The sequence below is a fragment of the Miscanthus floridulus genome, chromosome 6 (assembly GCF_019320115.1).
Source record: "Miscanthus floridulus cultivar M001 chromosome 6, ASM1932011v1, whole genome shotgun sequence".
Classification (NCBI taxonomy): domain Eukaryota; kingdom Viridiplantae; phylum Streptophyta; class Magnoliopsida; order Poales; family Poaceae; genus Miscanthus; species Miscanthus floridulus.
In genome coordinates, this window is record NC_089585.1 from 50,736,419 (window position 1) to 50,757,978 (window position 21,560).

A 21,560-nucleotide genomic window follows, 5' to 3' on the forward strand; every position below is an offset into this window, starting at 1 on the left:
AACGAACACAGCCTAAGGGCTCGTTCGTTTGGCCAGGAACAGAGGCAGGAACCATGCTGCCTGGAGGAAGCTTATACAAATTAGACACGTAATCCTGACTGGATTTGTTCCCGGCCACGGTTCCCCAGAAACCGAACAGAAGCTAAGGGAAGGAGGGCGGCGAAACAAGATGCGGGTCGTTTCTGTGGGTGTAACAATTGCTTCTATGGCACTGGCGCTGATCTTTATAGTCCTCGTGTTGCTTGAGCGCGATGAGGTAAGGAATACCTTCATATCGTCAGGAAGCTACGGTGGCTAGCCAGTAGTAGTAAACCAGCTTGTGTACCGGCAGGGGAGTTCAGACAAGCAGGACCCTTACGATCCTTTGTGGGTAGGATGACAGGTGCAGCCATGATCAAGCACTCATAATAACAGGTTATTTTTTGCTATTTTCTTCACAACCTGCATGTAAATAAAGAATGTTATTTGTAAATCTTCTCTGATGTCTCAATCTGCAACGATTGTATGCCAGTTGATAATTGATACAACTCATGCTGTGTTGATTTATAACCCATCACTACTGTCTACAGGTAATCATTTTACTTTCAGAATCCTTCCATTGTTCATTTGTAGCATTTATGTGTTGTTCACTTAAGTTGGGCAGCCCTAGGCCCTCAAGAGTTGCAACTGGAACATAAATGTTGCCAAAAGAAAATGGTTGTTTGGCTTGCGATCAGTTTCTTTGCTGTTCAGCACTAAAACAAAAGTTTCTTTGCTGTTCAGTCCCTCCAGCATACACTGATAATCATTGAACCTCTCAGATGTATGGAACAGATCTTATAAGCAGAATATACATTCTAAACTTTAACCTAAACATGAATGAAAGAAACAATGTGCCTTCCTCAATTATCTCAAAAACATGAAAGATCGTACAACTGCATGACTAGTCGAATACCAACCACAAAATATATCTAAAATTCCCTCGTTATGGTCAGCCAGTAAATAGGAACCTAATAGGACTGCCTGGACGCAAGTATAATAAGGAGAGAAAGCACTCACAACAACAGAGGGGCAAAAATAAAACAGCTGTAGAAGTGTGTACATACAGGAAACTTAAAACTCTTGAAAACCTATGAATGGTTACAAATAACATTGAATTTAAGAACAATGGATAAGATGTCAAACTTAGGAAAATAGTATAAATAGAGGGGTTTTTTACACAAACTCCAGATTTAAAAAAAAAATTAAAAGCGTGCAAGTGTGAAAAGCTTGACGAAAAATCACCAATAAAGGCTACTCTCTTGTTTCATTTTGCTCTCAGGAAAATCACTCTAAAACTACAGGAAAAATGTAATCAAGATAATGAGAAAGAAAATCGTTGGAACCCAGCTCCTCTGTTTTTTCCTCTCCTCCTTAGATGGAATTAGACCTAAGCATGTTGGATAGTAATAATTGATATATGAACGTAGAAAGCAGTATAAACATTAGGCCATTCAATAATAGTCAATAGGAGGTCCTGTTTATTCCATCCCCTTTCTAAAAATCATAAATTACTACAATTTGGCTTGAGTAACAAAACTATAATCCAGCAAGTAGATTTCTCCATCCAGTCTGGATCATCTATTTACAATAATCATTGCAGTATACCCCCCATTGCTACCTAGTAATATCATCCTACATACGGTGCATATCTGGCTTGCTCGGAAGAGCTTGCTGCAGCAAGCACACTTGGAATCACTTTTCTTCTATATAGGAAATAAACAGCAGCTGCTGCACCCCACTGTGCTACTAGCACAGCTGAGCGAGCCCGCATCAGCAAGCCATTGTTCTGCAGAGTATTATTAACCATATAGCATAGCACATCCACTTGAGTAACAATTGGAAAGTAATGGCTGATTATAGGAAAAGAAATCGTTGAAGTACGAAGTGCAAAGTTAGTAGCCATACGAATTCCCCAAATGCATTGCTTCTGGCATGCCTTGAATAGAAGAATTGCAAGAAAATAAATTACAGCACATTTATATACACAAGGAACAGATAATGATGCATCCTAACACAATTTGCATCAATCAGTCTTGAGTCCAACAACAAAGGATAAAAGAAGTTGTTCTTATTTATTTGTTCTTCCATTTGAATTCGACGAATTTTGCTACTGCTCAAAGGTATAATGCTTGACGCACGCACCAAGGAACAGCAGGAAGAGATCCTGATCCCCCTAGTCCCCAACCCCCTAAAACCGCAGTTGCAGACAGATATATATACAGAAGCGGTTCTCAGGTAGACGGGCAGGAGGAAGAGGAAGTAAATCAAACCCCACGGATGATCAGCAGACGGTGGGGACGAATCGCAGAGCGGCGACTCGGGCGGAGAGGAGGCCCGCGAGCCTGCGGACGGCGAACTGGGTGCAGTTTGAGAGCGCGATCAGGCACATCAGCTCGTAGACGACCTCGATCGCCGCATCCGCCGCGGACCTCCGGGGCGTCGGCACATCGGGCTCCCAGTCGCCAGGGCCCTCTGATCCGGAGCCGAAGCCGCTGTTCCAGTTCCACCGTCCTCCTCCTCCTCCGCCGCCGCCGGATCCTCCAAGGCCGGGGCCGTCGTTGCCCGAGAAGTAGTCGCCCGCGTCGGTGGGGGGCTTGGACCGCCCCGTCCGGGGGCGGGTGCGCGCGCGGTGGCGGACCGTGGCGGTGGCCGAGGAGGATGGGCGGCGGCGGATGGTGGTGGAGGAGGACGTGGCGGGGTGGGTCGATGACGAGGCGAGCAGGCGCAGGGGCAGCGGCCTGGCCGGCGGGGAGGAGGCGGCCGCCGCGGCGGAGGCGGAGATCTCCATGGGCGGCAGGAGGGTTGGTACGCTCGGCGCGGAGCGGGGGGAGACGTGTGTTGGCGAGCTCGTGCAGAGGGCCTGCGGTCGCGTGCGGTGGAAGGGACTACTAGGGAGCAAAGGTGGCCCTGCGGGACACGACACGCGGCGGGGAACAACAGCGGGCCTGCGTGTGGGCCGGAGCTCACTAGAGCTGCGTGTTTGGATTCTCTCCTCTTCTTGGGAACTGAGGATCTTCTTGGTGGCGGAACTGGTGGTTGCTAGGTGGCCGGCCGGTGACCGCTCGCTCTACGGCTCGCACAAACAGGCTCAATCAGCTTTGCGAAATAGTTTTACTTCGTTGGTAGGTGACTTTATATTAATTGCGTTACATGAGAGGAATCGGAATCTATATTATCGCCGGAGAGGCGGAGACGTTCTATGGTGTATGAGCACAGGTAGTCTGATCAAATAAAAGATACAACAAAAGATACAGAAAGCATGATGGAATACGTATTGGAGTCCGACTTTGTATCCATATCGCTAGATGCGAATTATTCTAACTAATCTACTACCACCTAAAAAACAACAAACTTTCAACCTGTTCGCTGGGTCGTATTCGACTTATAACTATGATTTATCAGTCAATGAGCAGTATTTTTCTCTCATATTAAATTAATCAACAGTATTTTTAGACATGGCTTATAAACCATACAACCCCAAACGAGCACGGCGCGTATGGTCTTATCACCCGCCACCACGCCTCTTCCGTAAAACAAAATCGTCCGAGCCCTTCCTCCGTATAGGAAAAAAAACGCCGGAGCCCCCCGCTCCCGTTTTCTCGTTAACTAACCGTATCGTCGTATCACCCGGCCGCAACGTCCCTTCCGTAAAAAAAAAATCATCATCCAAGCCCTTCCTCCGTAGGAAAAAAAACGCCAGAGCCCCCGCTTCCGTTTTACACGTTCAGAGTCCACGACGATAAAAGAGAGCCTCGTTTAGATCGAGGTTAGGAATCAGTATTTGGTACTGTAGCACTTTCGTTTGTATTTTACAATTATTGTTCAATCATGGTCTAACTAGGCTCAAAAGATTCGTCTCGTAATTTACAATCAAACTGTGTAATTAGGGCACTCCCAATGCAGAAATTACTATAGTTTCTATGGGCATTAATTGTACTGACACTTAAGCATTTTGCTGATGTGGCAAGGTAGTTATTGAAGAGAGAGAACAAAAATCATAGAAACCGGGTCTAAGTTAGAAACCATGTCTACACGAGAACTAAGACACGAAGGGATGTGATTGGTAGCGAATGGAGAGAGAGTGTATGTGATTGGATAAAAAGTTGTTCTGTAGAAACTATCCATTGGAACCATGGTTTCTATACATAGTGTCTATGAAAATTAATAGGTATAGAAACTATACGTAGTTTCTAGCATTGGGACTGTCCTTAGTTATTTTTTTATCTACATTTAATACTCTATGCATGTGTCCAAAGATTTGATGTGATGGAGAGAGAGTGAAAAAACTTGCGATCTAAACAAGGCCGAGGTATCGTCGTTTGCAAATCATGCACGCCCACGTGCAAACATGCACGAAAAAAAACCCCTGACCCTATAGAGTCCGGATCGACTTCGTCAATTACTATGACAATTAAGGCCCCGTTTGGCAGGGCTTCACTTCACTAGTGAAGCCATTTTTTAGGCTTCAGCTCCACGAACAGTTCCACTGGTAGAGCTGAAGTGGTTTTGGTAAACCGTTTGGCAAAATGGCTTCCCTGTGAGAGCATGTTTTTAGGAGCCTGGAGGAGGAGCCGGGAGAAGCCACTTTTTTTTTTGCTCCATCCCACCCCAAATCACTGTGAGAGCATGTTTTTAGGGGCTTCACAAGTGAAGCTATTTTACTTTACCCCGTTTGGTAGAAAACGGCTCTAAACGGCTCCTAAAACCGGTGGAGAAGTCCTGCCAAACGGGGCCTAAAAAACACACCAATACACTTTACACCAGATTCTAAAAAATACACTTTACACCAATACAGTATTGCGCGAGGACTCCCCTTTGCGGCGCTAATGTAGCGGTGGCAGCGGCCATGACCAGCACAACGGCACTATTGCCCCTTCAACGCTGTGGCCATTGCCGCTGGTGCTGATGATGACGCAGACATGGTGGCGATCCTCAACACGGTGTGTGCGTGGCGACATAGACAATAGACCCAGAGACCTTCGACGTGAGCTTCGTCACTACCCTGAAGATGATTTATCAGAACATGACGTGCTCGGGCTTCGGCACCACTGGCTCCGCCAAGGGCAACAACACCATGTTCGGCCTCGGTGTCGGTGTTTGATGACCGGCAACCCGTCACGGGGGTACCCGGGACGGTGTTCGGTGGGTTTCAACGAACTCGATGGTGAACGCAAAGAGACGACGATTTATACTGGTTCGGGCCCTCGTAATCGAGTAATAGTCTTTACGTCCAGTCAGCGTGAGCCTTTTACGTTGAATTGATTGTATGATTGTTAGGGTACAAGGGGTGCACCGTGCCTCTCATTATATAGGGAGAGAGGGCAAGGGTGCGTCTCTAGTCCTAGTCAGTTATAATAGAAGAGTCCTAATTCTATTACAAAATCTTGATTTTCTAGTAACCCGACTAGGTCGGTCCTTGATAGCTTGAAGTCCACGCCACCTTGCTCCATGTCCTTCAAACATACCATGGCCCAGCCATGGGCCCAGCATAGAAGTCGACCCGATAGGGAATCCTTGGGGTCCTGCATCGACAAGCCCCTAAGCGTTTCATGGTTGAACTTAGAAGCCTTCTTGTTCCTTCAGGTCTTGCCGAGTAGAAACAAGTATTGTCCGAGTGCTTTCTGTAGAGAAACCATGGAGTGCACTTGAGAACTTCGAGTGATGTGCACTTTCCTAAAAAGTGCACTCACTGAGTGTAGCCCCCGAGCCTCTTGCTGTTTGGAACAAAGAGTTAGAGGGTCTTTTCTGTAAATTATTGAAAAAGAATAAAAATCATCCTCTGAGGATATGTATCCAGCAGCCCCCGAGCTTGTGTCCGAGTAGTAGTAGTCGGTGCTAGGATCTGAAAAGAATATGCTCGGGGTGTCAAAGAAATTATTGCCTGACTACTTGTTAGAAAGTAGGTGAGGCAATGTCTAGTCCCGTGAAGAGTAAATTCAAGCTAACATAGGAGTAATATATGCTCTGAATATGCCACCCAAGTATACTGTAGCACCACGTGCGCTGTCCGGATGCACTGTAAAGGTGTAGTGGGAGGCCACTGTACAGTTGTAGTGCAGTAAATAGACCTGTACTAAACAATAGGAATTGTCGACTCCACTGTCCATGAACCTGGTCCATGAACACCATGTTTGGCCTATAAAAACCCTCCTAGCGAGCTCTTGCATATTAGTTGGGGAATAGCAAAGCAACTCTGAGTCTATAGCAATGAATATGGTGGTGTGTGAAGTAGAGCAGCCCCTGGGTGTTGTTGATAGGAGGAGTAAACCATATGGCAGGTAGAAGAAGTCTTGTGATAGAGACTAGAAGCAGGCTAGTCTCACAGTGGTGCAAAACAAAATGGTCTGGTGAGGCAGGTAGAAGAAGCCTTGTGATGAGACATGTTCCCTCATCCAGTAGTCCCATGTTAGTTCTTCAAGCGTGCCTATCGACGTATGTCCATTGATGATCAGCCGCTGATCCGAGTGGTGGTAGCGTAGTTGGCTTTGGTGGACAGATGTTAGAAGAAGCACTATTGCTACCCAAACCCGGTAGACCAGAAAGTTTTGTACCACTAACACCGGTCCTGGATGCACTGCGTTGTCATAATGAAAACTGTGGTAGCGAGTCGGATGTGCCCTGTCGAGTAGTAAGTAGAAGCTTTGATCTAGAAAATGGTTACTAAAACCGCGTAGTCAGAAGCTTGTAAAGTGTCAAACCCTATATCTATTAAGCTGTTGTTGAATAAAAATTCTTCAACCGAGTACTGTGTGAACCGTCCGAGTACGTCATGATGTGGCCATGTAGTCAATGGTCGTATCATGGTAGGTACCCGATAGGTATGAACTCAAAGGATAAATCTGAGTAGAGTGCTACGTGTCTGAGATCATGAAAAGGTGTGCAACCGTCATTTCAAACAGCGTAGCCACATTAAAATGGAAAGGAAACTGAAATGCCACACCCGTTGGCGTGATTATCGGGCCGCATTACTATGGAAACCCTGTATAAAAAGGGAACCATTCCTAAGCATCATCTCCCCCAGCTTCATTTGCTTTCTACCTTAGCCCCCGAGCGACTGTGAGCGCTTTGCAATCTTGCTTTTATAAACCCTAGATCTATAAAAAGCTCTGCTTGATGGGTAAGGGCAAGAACTCGAGCGTTGCCGCCAAGAAGACTACCAAAAAGAGGGCGCTAGAAGTGCCGGAGATGGCCGCCGTCGGCCAGATCTGGCCGGCGCTGAGCATGAAGTCGAAGCACCTCCAGAAGCTCCGTGACCAGGGCTACTTGCCGGACCAGAAGCTTGGCGAATGGGGGGGCTCCTAGAGAGCACCATATTCGAAGCCTTGAGCTGAGTGAGATCATCCTCTTTGTGCCATTCATCTGCATGGGTTTTTGCACTATTATGGCGTAACCCTGAACCATCTGAACCCAAATTCCATCTTGCATCTGTTGATCTTTGTCCACCTTTGTGAGACTTTCCTTGGCATCCCCCCTTCCATCACTCTATTTTGCTATTTCTTTAAGCTAAAACCGCATCCAAACACGGCAAATCCTAGTGTTTTGGGGGTGCTAGTATCCAATTCCGGTTGGGGAAGGAAAATGAGTATCTCCATTATACCTTGGTCGATTATGTGAAGAACTAGAGGTGGCTATTCGAATAGATTTAATAAACTCTACAGAGGTGTTCAAATTTCCCCACACAATAGGAGCAACCTCATCCATGATTAGTGGACGAAATGGACCTAACGAGACCTCATACCCGAATGTACGCGACCTTAGATGTCCATATAGCTCTACTATGGCTTCACAGGGGTTAGAAACACAAAACCGGGAAGATACCAAATCCCCCCAAACGCGATGATACCAAATCATCACAAAAGAAAACATGGCTCGAACATGGCTAAGAAAACAGTGGCTCGAACATGGCCTAAAAACCAAAAGCTTAACGTGGAAGAGCACATAGCATCCACGCCAACCGAACATGGAAGAAAACCTATCCCTCGTACCGGCTCCTTATATTCCGCTGCCGACACCGACCACCTATTAGATATTATACTTCTATCTAATGGGGTGTGAGATCAAGCCTACCCAAATAGACATGTGGCTGTATGAAATAACTCACTAGGAAAGAGGGACTACGAACCAGTCCTTATGTTACTGAGGCAAGTATCTCCCACAAGAATCCTCTCTAGGCATCCCTGCCATGATAAACTACCTCCATAGTTTACCACTACTCGCCCCATATCGAGGTTTAGTTTCAGGTTTAGCAAGTTTTTAGTTTCATTATTATCCCTAAATCTAGTCATGGTGTGGAGCTCATAAAATAACAAGATAACCCTTTATCTTAAACATGTCGCATTAACCGAGCTCATTTTCTAGGGTAATAATCTCATAGTCATGTTTTAGCATTTTAGTGGTTTAAAGCAAGATGGTAGGGAGGAGGAGTTTGGACTTGCCTTCATTGTTGTCACCTTCTAGCACGTCTACGAAATTTGGGTCTTCGTCCTCCTAACGATTATCATCATCTGTCGGACGTATTGATCGAATAAGACTACCGCTATCTACAAAAGAAAAGGCAAAAGCAAACATAGAACTATATAGTGGCACTAGGTGCAAATGGTAGGGTTTGATTTTAGATGAATTTTAGAAGTGGTTTCATGCAAAAAGGAGTTAGGGTTTAATAGTTATGCATTTTAGAAGTTTGAGAAAGTCTTAGACTTTGCCACAGCTTTTGATCTGATGATAGCTAACACTTTCTTCCGTAAGAGACTATCCCATTTAGTGACCTTTAGTAGCGGCTAGTTCTCTAGTCAAATCGACTTTGTCCTTACAAGAAGGAGGGATAAATGAACATGTGTGGACTGTAAGGTGATACCTGGAGAATGTGTGGTCGCTCAACACAAGCTAGTGGTGGCTGACTTCCACTTTCTGGTGCAAGCTTGTGGGAACAAACAAGCTAGGGTTGCTAGAACAAAGTGGTGGAAATTAGAAGGGGGGCATCAAAGGTCTTTAAGGAAAAGGTCATTGAAGAGGGCCCTTGGAATGATGAAGGCGATGCAAACAACATGTGGGAGAAGATGGCAACATGCGTTCAGAAGGTTGCTTTAGAGGTGCTTGGAGTGACCAAAGGGAGCGGATGCATCTCAAAAGATACTTGGTGGTGGAATGAAGATGTACAAAAGTCTATTAAGGAAAAGAAGGAGTGCTATAAGCACTTGTATCATGACAGGTGTGTAAACAACATAGAGAAGTACAAGGTGGCAAAGAAGACTACAAAACAAGCTGTGAGTGAGACAAAGGGATGGGCCTATGAGGACCTGTACTAACGTTTGAGTATAAAGGAAGGAGAGAAGGACATTTATAGGATGGCTAGGGCTCGTGATAGGAAGATAAAGGACTTCAACCAAGTCAAGGGCATAAAGGGTGAGAGGGAGCAACTCTTGGTGAAGGAGGATGAGGTCAAACATAGATGGCAAGAGTATTTGGATAAATTGTTCAATGGTGAGAACGAAAACACCACCGTTTAGCTGGATGACTTGTTTGATGACACTAATAGGTGCTTTGTGCAGAGGATTCAAGAATCGAAGGTCAAAGAAGCCTTAAAAAGGATGAAAGAGGGCAAAGCGATGGGCCCTGATGGTATCCCAATCAAGGTGTGGAGATGTCTCAGGGATATAGCTATAGTATGGCTAACCAAGATGTTCAACAATATCTTTCGATCGAACAAGATGCCTGAGGAGTGGAGAAGAAGCATATTGGTACCAATCTACAAGAACAAGAGAGATATCCAAAGTTATACTAATTATCAGGGAATTAAGTTGATGAGCCACACTATGAAGTTATGGGAGAGAGTCATCGAGTAGCACCTACGAGGAATGACGCAGATATCAACAAACCAATTTGGTTTCATGCCCGGAAGGTCAACCACAGAAGCAATCTTCTTAATAAGACATGTTATGGAGCGGTTTAGAGAGCAGAAGAAGGACCTCCACTTGGTTTTCATTGACTTGGAGAAGGCTTATGACAAGATACCAAGAAATGTTATATGGTGGTCTTTGGACAAACATAAAGTCCCACTAAAGTACGTGACCCTCATCAAGGACATGTACAACAATGTTGTGACTAGTATTCGAACAAACGATGGTAACACAGATTACTTCTCGATTAAAATTGGACTTCATCAAGGGTCAACCTTAAGCCCATATCTCTTTGCCTTGGTAATGGATGAGGTTACCAGGAACATACAAGGGGATATCCCTTGGTGTATGTTGTTCACTGATGATGTAGTGTTAGTGGATGAAAGCCAGGCGGGAGTAAATAGGAAACTAGAGTTATGGGGGCAGACCCTTGAGTCTAAAGGTTTTAGATTGAGCAGAACTAAAATCGAATACATGTGTCGGCATGAAAACATGTCAATCGTGTTGGGCACACGAGCAAGCCAGAAGGGTTCGCTCGATGGAGTTGGAGATTCGCTTGGCTTCAACGCAGGGATGGTCGATCTTACGTACTCCTCCCGAGACGTGCCAGTCAATTTGACCCTACAATTAACAAGGAGAGAAAGTTTATCAGTAATTTAAGATGGAACATACCGGTCTATGCCCAGACAGTTCTAAGTATGCCGCTTCAGGAGTAGCCAGACGCAAAAGAAGACTAAACAGCAAATTCACACAGAAATCGGTTGTTACGGACTGTAAAGCTTATGAGTAGCAATTAATTTCATATTGATAGGTACAATACGCGTATATGTAAATTAGATCATCAGGTAGATAGATGTTGCTAGTATAAACCATTAAACCAATGAATCTAATCAGGAAAAGATATAACACACAAACAAATCAACTATCTGATATGAACGGGTCTACAAACGCTCTGAATCTAATATGTTACCATCAACAGTGAGGTTTGACCGGATCGATGGTAGCTATGATGATAGTAACAAACTAAAACCGAAGAATCCACAAACACATCCATACTTCGATAGGCTTTCTGAAAGACATGCTATACATGAAGGCTCGGATGAATCGGCTAGAATAGCCGATTCAGGTGAAAAGGACTACAACGTGTGAACAATCGACTATTTCACATGAACAAACCCGTGGACTCCTTAGACTCAACCCGCTATCCCTAACAGTGGGGTTTGATCGGATCGATGCAGCCATGAAAAAGACGATGAATCAAGCCCTCAAAGCACACAGATCTATTCACGCTCAACAGAATCATGGACGCATACCATAGGCGTTAACGCACAGGCGATCGGCTATTTAGCCGATGCAAGCATAGCAAACAGCTAAGGTCACGCCTAACCAGGAACAAATCTACCCAATAATGGTCCCCGCTCCATGGTGCTAACAGTGGGGTGTAAGGCAGAATCACACAAGCCGTGATAACGGGCCATGAAACAGTTTTCATTAGCCGATAGATCTATTCAAGACCCGGCATGCCTTAACCGCACACTATGCATGATCACGATAGACATAAAACAGTCGATAAAACATAACTCATCATTTAAGGTGTGGATTAGGTCAGTTTAGATTAATAAACGATGGGTTAAATAGGATATAAAGCCGATCTAGATCAATCCCAATCAGGCAAAGTGATATTGTTGTAATTAAATAAATAATGAAAGCAATAAGCAATATCGGTAACTTAATGAATCTACCCGAAGGACGTCACCCTTAGATAGAGCCGATAACTTGACCTTAATCTAGTTCGAGTAGAGGAGGTCGACCGGATCTATGCAGCTGTACTTGAACTAGACAAGAGTCAATAACTAGCTTATACCAGAGTCACAGTGGAGGTTGACCGGATCGATGCAACCGTATGAATAGAAGTATAAGCCATGACAGTACTTACAGACAAGCCAGAGGTCGGCCAGACCAATGTAGCCCTGCTCGCTGAAGAACTCACTGAGATCTACTCTACTCCTACTCCTAAGGGGTGGCCAAAGCCGAAAAAGTAAGTAACTTGTATTTGATTGATTGTGTTCTTTACAATAGCCGGGGTCCAATATTTATACCCAGAACCTATGTATGAATCCTACTTAAGCATGACTCATTTTAATTTTTGTCCTAAGAGAAAACATTCCTAATTTAAGATAACTTAGACCCTAATATTTCCCTTTTTGTAGAGTCCAACATGTTTTTCCTAGCGCCGATTGTAGCTATTATAGTTATCTGCTGGCGCTATCTGAAGAGAGCCGATTCCAGTGCTGCATTCAAATCAGCTGATACCGACCTTTATGCAATCGATTCCTTAATGCCATGATCTTGGAAGCTTTTGAGTTCCTGCAATCCTTCTTTCAAATTCTGGTGTAAACACATGCCCCCCAATTTTGGGATAAAAGTAATTTTATTCCAAAATTATCATGTCTGTACCCCCGATAGGTCCTACAGTCATGGGTAGAGAATCTTGATCTAGGGTCTAATGTTTGTCACTGTCTATGTCAGCTTATGAACCTATGCTTCAAAACTTTTACGAGAGCATCATTGCTTCATGGGCGCTTGGATCTATCTTTCTAGGCCAACTATAAAATGTCTATCCGACTCTGGCGAGAGCAATTCAACAATTCAGCTATGTTTCTCTTCTATCTGCTTCCTCGAGTGCCTCTGACTCTGCTGGACCCTCCATGGTCTATCTTTTTGCCATGAAGATCTTGAGTGGTTAGAAAAATTCTTGTGCATAGGGTGATTATGTCGCTCATCTTAGCGCCTTGTCGAGCAAGAGGATTAGCTACTGCGCTTAGAAGAATTCTTGTGATATCACCTGAGTCTTCTCTCCATGCTCGCAGAGCTATTCTAGTGTTTGCAAGGGCTAAAATATGTGGACACCTTTCCCTTGTTTGCTCCATCAAATGCCCATCAGGAAAGCCATAGACTTCTTTCCCACAGTTTCCCAGTCATCGAGAAATCAACTAGTCATGTGTTTAAGCAGGCGGCCTTTGCCCTTCTCCTAGCATAATTTTATCAACAGGCCAATGTGACTCGGTTCACAATGACCTTTGGCCTTGTGGGGATCCAGACTCCCTTCAATCCAAAGAAGCCTTGGTGGGTTGATTGTTGGTCAATGTAAACTTTTCGTTTCTATCCATGATATTTTGTGATTATGGGAAGCAATAAGTCCGAATCTGTTATCTCTTCGCTATTTGTCCCCTGAATTTTTGGAGTGTCAATCTATTTCCGTATTTGACTTTAATTCCATAACCCCGGCGAAATCTATCTTCTCACCTTACCAGGCTATATATATGGGCCACGGCTGTGGATCAAAAAACAACCCGCTTCGTCTCAAACCTTTTATGTCTTTAGTGCGATTTCTGCTTTCCCATAGGTGTGAGATCATAGAGAACAGCAAGAGGTCTGTTGAGGAGGCCCTCAACAGAGCTATGTCATCACGCCAATGCCTTCATCACTAGGAGGGTGCAACTCATGATCCCCTCACTACCTCGGGGCATAGGGCCAACTCCATTTAGCCTTTGGGGTTTTCTTCGTCAATAGCTTGCCACTAGCTCCCCTGCTATCCAAGGAGGCGGATCGACAATGATGACCTACTCACTTCCATTGATAGGCATGGTCAGAATCTCGCTGACTGTCTCTCCCTCATAGAATCGGCTCTGGCTATGGTCCGATGCCGATCGCCTCCTGAGGCTGATTCGATGGAGGATAGGTTGGCCAAGGCTGAGGCCAGAATCACGGGTGAGATATCTATCATAAGTTTTGTCTCCTCTCAATTTCATCTTCAAGATCTTGATCATCTCCCCTTTGAATCTTTTTAGATTTGTCAGCTCAGCTGGAAACCCTCTGATCGGCTGCAGAGTACGTGGTGGGATCCATTAATGCTAGAGGCACCGTCCTGGTGGTTCACCTGCATTACATCCCGAACCATGTTAGGGAGGTCGCTTTGCATGGCGTTCATCATGGTGCTGCCATGGCGTTGGCTACTGCGCAAGCCCATTCTGGCCACGAGCTTTGGCTTCTTCCCCATGGTTTTCCAGCCATGGCACACCCTGGGGATCATGAGCGCCTAGTCGAGGATTTTTTCGGTGCCACCAACTCTATATCCCTTACTTCCTAGGCCGATGATATAGTAACCAAAGTGTTTTCTGGCCCGTAGTTTGTAATAGATGATATTTAGCAAACAATTTCTCTGTCTTGAGTGATTTTCTTTTGCTTCGTACTTCATATTCCATGCATCAATCTGTCCGTGTTTGCTTTGCTCCTATAGGTGATACACATTGTACCGGCTTCTACCCCTTTGGGTTTATTTTTGTACTAGAGGTGATACTCTTCTGGTATCGGCTATTAGAGCCGACGACCGAACAAATCGGTTATCAAGTATTAATCCAAACGCTAGGAAAATATTTCTTTAGATATTTCCCATTGATTGCTCTACCAAATTCTTTCTCTCCTCTTAGTGTTTCTAAAATATAAGCATTACTAGGCGCACAACGTTTGATCCGATAAGGTCCTTCCCAATTATGTGACCATTTGTTGAACTTGCTGTCCTTTGACCCGATCGGCAATTTCACTTTGCAGACCAAGTGTCCTTCAGAAAATTGCTTACTCTTGACTTTTTTATTGTAATATTTTGCAACCCTTAGTTTATTGGCTTCGATATTCTTAAGAGCACGCAACCGATGGCAACTCAAGTCCTCTAAGTCGTCTATCATAAGATTCTTGTAGACTTTGGCTGACAAATCATTTTGCAACGTAACACGCCTTGATCTGGCCTAAACTTTCCAATGAAGGACTACATTATGGCCATACACAAGTTCATAGGGTGATGTTTTAATCAATCCATGATAGGCCATTCTATATGCCCATAGTGCCTCATTATGCGTTGAATGCCACTTCCTTGGCTGCTCCTCAATCTTTTTCTTGATCAGCTTAATCATAATCTGATTGGATGCCTCTACTTGGCCATTAGCCTGAGCATAGTAAGGAGAAGAATTTAGTAGCTTGATTCCCATACTGGCAGCAAAATCTCCAAACTCTTCCGATGTGAACATTGTCCCTTGATCGAAAGTGATAGTTTGAGGAATCCCAAAACGGTACACAATATGCTCCTTGACAAAATCAATCATGTTCTTCGAGGTTACCGTCTTCAAAGGAATTGCCTCAACCCACTTAGTGAAGTAATCTGTTGATACTAATATGAACTTATGTCCTTTGCTTGAGGGCGGAAAAATCTAACCAATTAAATCAATTCCCCAACCTCAAAATGGCCATGGTTTGATTATTGGATTCATGGCCGATGCAGATGATTTTTGGACATTACCAAAACATTGATAGTCCTAGCACCCCTTGTAATATTCAAAACAGTCTTCCAATATTGTTGGTCAGAAATATCCAGTTCTATGAATAATCCATTTCATCTTATAAGCCGATTGATGAGCTCCACATATCCCTTCATGCACCTCACCCATCAGCACCTTAGCTTCCTCTTGATTTAAGCATTTGAGCAACACCCCATCGACTGCTTTGTAATATAGCTAATCATCAAGTAAAACATACTTAGTCAATTTATATCTTAGTTTTCTAACAACTTTCTATGATGGATTCTTGAGGTAATTGACTATTTCAACTCTCCAATCATCATTCGAGGTTTCACTACTGAAGACTTCTTGAAACACTCGATAACCGGATGCACTTTGAGCTAAATGATTAGCCTCTTGATTCTGTGCTATCGGAATATGTTGAAAAGAGACATGAAGAAATTCCTTAAGCAACCTTTGGCATTCATCATAGTTGCCTTTCAAAGTATCTTCTTTGCATTCATATAGGCTGATCAACTGATTAATAATTAACTTCTAATCTCCAAATATTTCAATTATTTCAGCCTTTACTTCATGAAGAAGTTGAAGTCCCTTAAGAATAGCTTCATATTCTGCTTGGTTGTTGGTAATCATTGGTTCAGTTGGAAGAGCAAACTCAAAACTTGCCCCCCGAGGCGAAATAATAACAATACCAATACCACCACCTTGGTTGCATGATGATCCATCAAAGAATAACGTCCAAGGCACCGGCTCTACATAATCAATACTTGGCTTATGATGCTGGGTGACAAAATTGGCCATTACTTGCCCTTTGACTGCTTTAGCCAATTCGTACCTCAAGTCAAATTCCGATAACGCGAGAATCCACTTTCCCACTCTCCCATTTAGTATTGGCATTGATAACATGTGCTTGATCACATTAGCCTTGGAAACAACCATACACTCAGCCGATAATAAGTAGTGTCACAACTTTGTGCAAGAGAAATATAAGCACAAGCATAACTTTTCGGTGGGAGAATATCTCATTTCTGAATCGAGGAGTCTTCTACTTACATAGAAAACAACCTATTCTTTTTCTTCAAACTCTTGTATCAAGGCTGATCTAATTGTTTTGTCATCAGCCGATATGTACAACTTAAATGGCTTACCTTGCTGAGGAGGGACCAGCACAGGTGGACATTTCATATATTCTTTTATCTCTTCAAACACCTTTTGTTGTACGTCACCCCACTTAAATTCTTGATCATTTTTCAACTTCAACAAGGGGGAAGACGACAGAACTCTTTCCGACAAATTTGAAATGAATCTTCTGATAAAATTAATCTTACCAAGCAAAGATTGTAACTCTATTTTAGTAGTCGGGGGAACTACCTCATCAATTGCTTTTATGTTTTTTTGACTAACTTTGATTCCTCTCTCGTGTACCATAAAACCCAAGAATTGTCCAGCTGATACTCCAAAGGCACACTTATTAGGATTCATCTTTAGACCATGTTTTCTTGTGTATTCTAGAGTCTCCCACAAATCAGCTAGATGTTCCTTGTACCCCTTGGATTTTATCATCACATCATTAATGTAGATTTCAACAATCCTACCAATCAACTTATGAAAAATATAATTCATTGCCCTCTGATAAGTTGCACCGGCATTTTTTAGACCAAAGGTCATCACAACCCACTCAAATAAACCGATTGCGCCAGGGCACCTGAAAGCGGTCTTTGCTATGTATTCCTCAGCCATGAAAATTTGGTTATATCCTGCATTATCGTCCATGAAGCTAATAACCTTGTGCCCAACTGCTGCATCTACCAACATATTAGCTATTGGCATCGGATAACCATCCATGGGTGTGGCCTTATTCAGATCTCTGAAATCGATGCAAATTCTTAACTTTCCATTCTTCTTATACATAGGGACAACATTCGATATCCACTCTGCATATCGGCATGGTCGGATAAACTTTGCTTCCAGTAACCTTTTAGTCTCTTTTTTGATATCATCAAGCATGTTCGGGTTGAATCTCCTTGGAGCTTGTTTAAACGGTTGATATCTAGGTTTAATTGGCAATTGATGTTCAACAATTGATCGGTCTAGATCAGGCATGTCATAGTATTCCCAAGCAAAATAGTCTTTAAATTCCTTTAATAAATCAACTAACTCTCGCTTATACTTAGGATCCAACTTGGCACTTACATACGTCATCCTATGTCTATCTCTAGAACCAATATCTACATTTTCTAATTCATCGCCTGACGTGAAGCCATGTCCTAGCTTGCCATCTGTACCATCTATTGGATTATCCATTAAGACAAATTTTCAAAGCCGATTGCTTGGATCGGCTGTTGGCTTTCATTATTGATTCTAATGAAGCCTCCTTCCCATATCTTGCTAGAAAAGCATTTGAAGTCTCCTAGTTCCCAAAAGACTAGATTGGTTGTTGCGACACTCATAGATTCATCAGCACGAACTAGCTCAACATCATCTCCATGCCATTGAATCAAACACTGATGCATGGTTGATGGCACACAATAGTTTGCATGAATCCAATCACGACCAAGGAGTAAACTGTATGACCCTTTTCCATCAATGGTGAAGAACGTGGTGAGCAAAGTCTTACTCCCAATTGTTAGTTCGATGTTCATTGCCCCCTGGGTCTTAGACGCATTACCCCCAAAGTCCTTAAGCATCATGTTGGTTTCAATCAAATCTCCCGGTCCCTTGCCAAGTTTATGAAAAGTGGTGTAAGGCATGAGATTGACAGAAGCACCTCCGTCCACCAACATCTTGTTCATCGGCTTCCCATCAACAAAACCTTTTACATATAAAGCCTTTAAGTGGCGATGCTTAACTGGTTTATCAAATATTGCCTGCTATATAACTATCAACTTGGCAACTATCTCCTCATACTCTGGTTCATCAAAATCTGAGTAAACTTCTTGATTTGCTGGAGCTCTGAACTCTAATGGCAACAGAAAAGCCATTTGAATATTAGCCGATGGTTGCCTTCTATTGGCTGTTTGCTTAGCACGCCATACCAGATGCTTGAGCCTGTTCCAATTCTCTATTCCTTAGGCATTGCACCCTTCTCTTCTAGCTTCTTGTCAAACCTCTTGGACACCATTGACCTTTCTACCAAACACATCCTTCTTCATTACTTTCTTCTTCACAATCATCCCAGTTTTGTTCAACAACTTGTTTTCCAAGCCAATCATGAACACTTCTATTTTTAAGCGTCAATCCATGTTATTATAATGATACGCATCTTGAGTATGGATATACCGGCAGTTGGCTTGAGATTGCCTAAACTCCCAATATTGTTCGCTGCACTCTGGACAGTTATTTTTGGTAGGTAATTTCAAACCTTCATTTCAGCAATGTCTGAAGAAAGGACAATTCCAATGTGATTTAGCTTGCTTTCTTTCATACCTCTCTTTTTCCTATAGATGCTGGTATTCTTGCTCTTCTAACCAATGCTGATAATCCTTTTCCTTCTGTCGGCGCCATTTATTCAACATAATTCGAGATGTAACCCGTGGCTTTATCGCTCCATCTTTTGATGTTTCTCTCTGCTCATATTGGCTCTTTTGCTTGTCACGACGTCTTTTAATTTCTCTGTATTCGTCGCTGATATTTGCATCTTGGGATCGACTGTTCTAGTTTCTCTTGATTTGGTTGATGTTAGGACCTTAGTCTTTCCTTTGAGCAGCCTAGCATCGACCATGTTTTGATCTCCTAGGAAAGGATTATCATCAACTTTCATCTTCTAAGGCGTATCAAATTTGAGCCTCCCTTGCCTAATAGCCCTATGTATATGCTGTCGGAAAACTCTGCATTCATTAGTAGAATGAGATGTAGCATTGTGAAACTTGTAGAACTTCTTATTTTTCAATTGATCAGGGGGCAATATAACATGATTATTGGGCAACTTGATCTGTCCCTTCTCGAGCAAGAAATCGAAGAGCTTGTCTGATTTTGTGACATCAAAGTCATAGCTCTCCTCGACTCCTCTTCCCCAAGGATTTGGCACCATTATTGTCTTTTTACCCTAATTCCATTCAGTCATGGCAACCTCTTCTTCACCATCTTCATAGCTGCCATCGACTGAATATGGATTATAAGCTTCGGCCATTGTGGTACTTCTCTAGAATCGGGTATCTCTACGTATACTCTAGAATTGGCTATTGAGCGCTGCCACTCATTGAGCCAATTGACCCAAGTTATCAAACTCTTGTCCTAGCAGCTTCTCTCTCCATGTTGGCACATTCCTTAAACGGCCAAAGCAGCTAGTTGATCATCAGCCAAGTTTAACGAGAAGCACAGATTTCTAGTTTCTCGGAACCTTTGAAGAAATTTAGTGCCCAATTCGTTAGTTCTCTGCCTTATAGTTGTCAAATCGGTAATCTTCTTTTCTCCTATCCCAGTGTAAAAATATGTATGAAACTTCTTCCCTAGGTCAGCCCAATTGGCAATGGAATTAACTGGTAGTGATGAAAACCAAGTGAAGGCTGACCCTGATAGTGACAGGGAGAAGAAATGAACTCGATGGGCCTCTTCAACGGATGCTTCGCCCAACTGTGTAAGATACCAACTGACATGTTCTATTATGCTTGTGCTATCTTGGCTAGTGAACTTAGTAAACTCTGGGAGCCTATAATTTGTAGGAAGAGTGACCAAATCATACCATTCTGGATATGAGCGTTTGTACAAGAAGGTCAGCCCTTTTGGCTTTAGACCGAACTAATTCTTCATCATCTCGGTTACTCTCAGCAACAACTTATCAGCATTTGAATTTGGATTTCTCTGCACCTGCTGACCTATTTGTGGATTAAAATTTCGGGTACCTTGGTACCCTGGATTCGAAATCATGTGAAGGGTATTGTAATCTGTGCCATAATGATACCCTTGTGGAATCTCTATCTGTTGGGTCCTTTGCTGGTTTGCTGCTTTAAGTCTCTGGTTATAGACATTAGGATCTATATCTCTATGGATCCTTAGAATTGATGGTGCTATTTTTTGAGCTGACGACGGTATGTGGCCTAATGTGCCAAAATTAATCATCTGGTTTTGACCTTGCCCCACCGGCTGTTGCACATGCTGCACTGACAATCTAGGATTATATTGTATTTGATTTGTAGTAGCACCTTGAGCTTGCTCAGATGAACTCTGAACTACCTAGACATCATCATTACCAGCTGGTGCTGCTTCTTGATAGCTAGTACTGGCTTGATTGGTTCCCTAAGTCAACAGATGTGGAATGTTGTAATAAGCTAGCCCAACCTGATCAACTGGAAACCCATGAAACACCTCCTTCATGGTGTTGTGGAATGTGTTCAAGAAAATTTCATTATGGTTCGATTTGGCATCATGAACAGATTTGTTTATAGCTTCCACGAAGAAATGTTTGCCTTCTACTTCATCTGTATCTGTCTGCTCATGCAACAAAACTCTTGGTAGTGGATATTTCTGAACAATTGTATTATCACGTGTTTTGGTGTAGGACAACAAACACTTATTCTAAAATTCTTCTATAGCTTTGCTAATGACATCTTTATCTCCATCAGGTAGGTCTTCATAAGGTACCATAAGGATGTCATTGTTGTTGTGAGCCGCCATAACGATTGTGGGGTCCCACTAGGTGTGTTAGAATGTGTGTTGGCACAAAAACGTGTCAATCATGCTGGGCACATGAGCAAGCTAGAAGGGTCTGCTTGATGGAGCTAGAGATCCGCCTGGCTTCAATGTAGGGATGGTCAATCCTACGTACTCCTCTCGAGACGTGCTAGTCAATTTGACCCTGCAATTGATAAGGAGAGAAAGTTTATCAGTAATTTAAGGTGGATCATGCTGATCTATGCCTAGACAGTTCCAAGTATGCCGCTTCGAGAGCAACCAGACACGAAAGGCGACTAAACAGCCGATTCACACAGAAATCGACTGTAAAGCTTACGAGTAGCAATTAGTTTCATATTGACAGGTACAGTACGCATATATGTAAATAAGATCATCAGCTAGACAGATGTTGCTAGTGTAAACCATTAAGCCAATGAATCTAATTAGGAAAAGATATAACACACGAACAAATTGACTATCTGATATGAACGGGTCTACAAACACTCTGAATCTAATCTATTACCACCAACAATGAGGTTCGACCGGATCAATGGCAGCTATGATGATAGTAACAAACTAAAACCAAAGAATCCGCAAACACATCCATACTTTGATAGGCTTTTCAAAAGACATGCTATATGTGAAGGCTCGGATGAATCAGCTAGAATAGCTGATTCAGGTG

General features: G+C 43.2%; 1 protein-coding gene across 1 annotated transcript; it reads right to left on the reverse strand.

Annotated features, from left to right (window-relative positions):
* Nucleotides 1-2,074: 2,074 nt before the first annotated feature.
* On the reverse strand, nucleotides 2,075-2,955 carry LOC136458258 (uncharacterized). Its single transcript, XM_066458229.1, has one exon. It carries the CDS (start codon nucleotides 2,807-2,809, stop codon nucleotides 2,303-2,305), a length of 507 nt encoding a protein of 168 aa, XP_066314326.1. The 5' UTR covers nucleotides 2,810-2,955; the 3' UTR covers nucleotides 2,075-2,302.
* Nucleotides 2,956-21,560: the final 18,605 nt, after the last annotated feature.

Coding starts and splice junctions, on each gene's coding strand:
- LOC136458258 (XM_066458229.1), bottom strand. CDS start 2,809: ATGGAGATCTCCGCCTCCGCCGCGGCGGCCGCCTCCTCCCCGCCGGCC.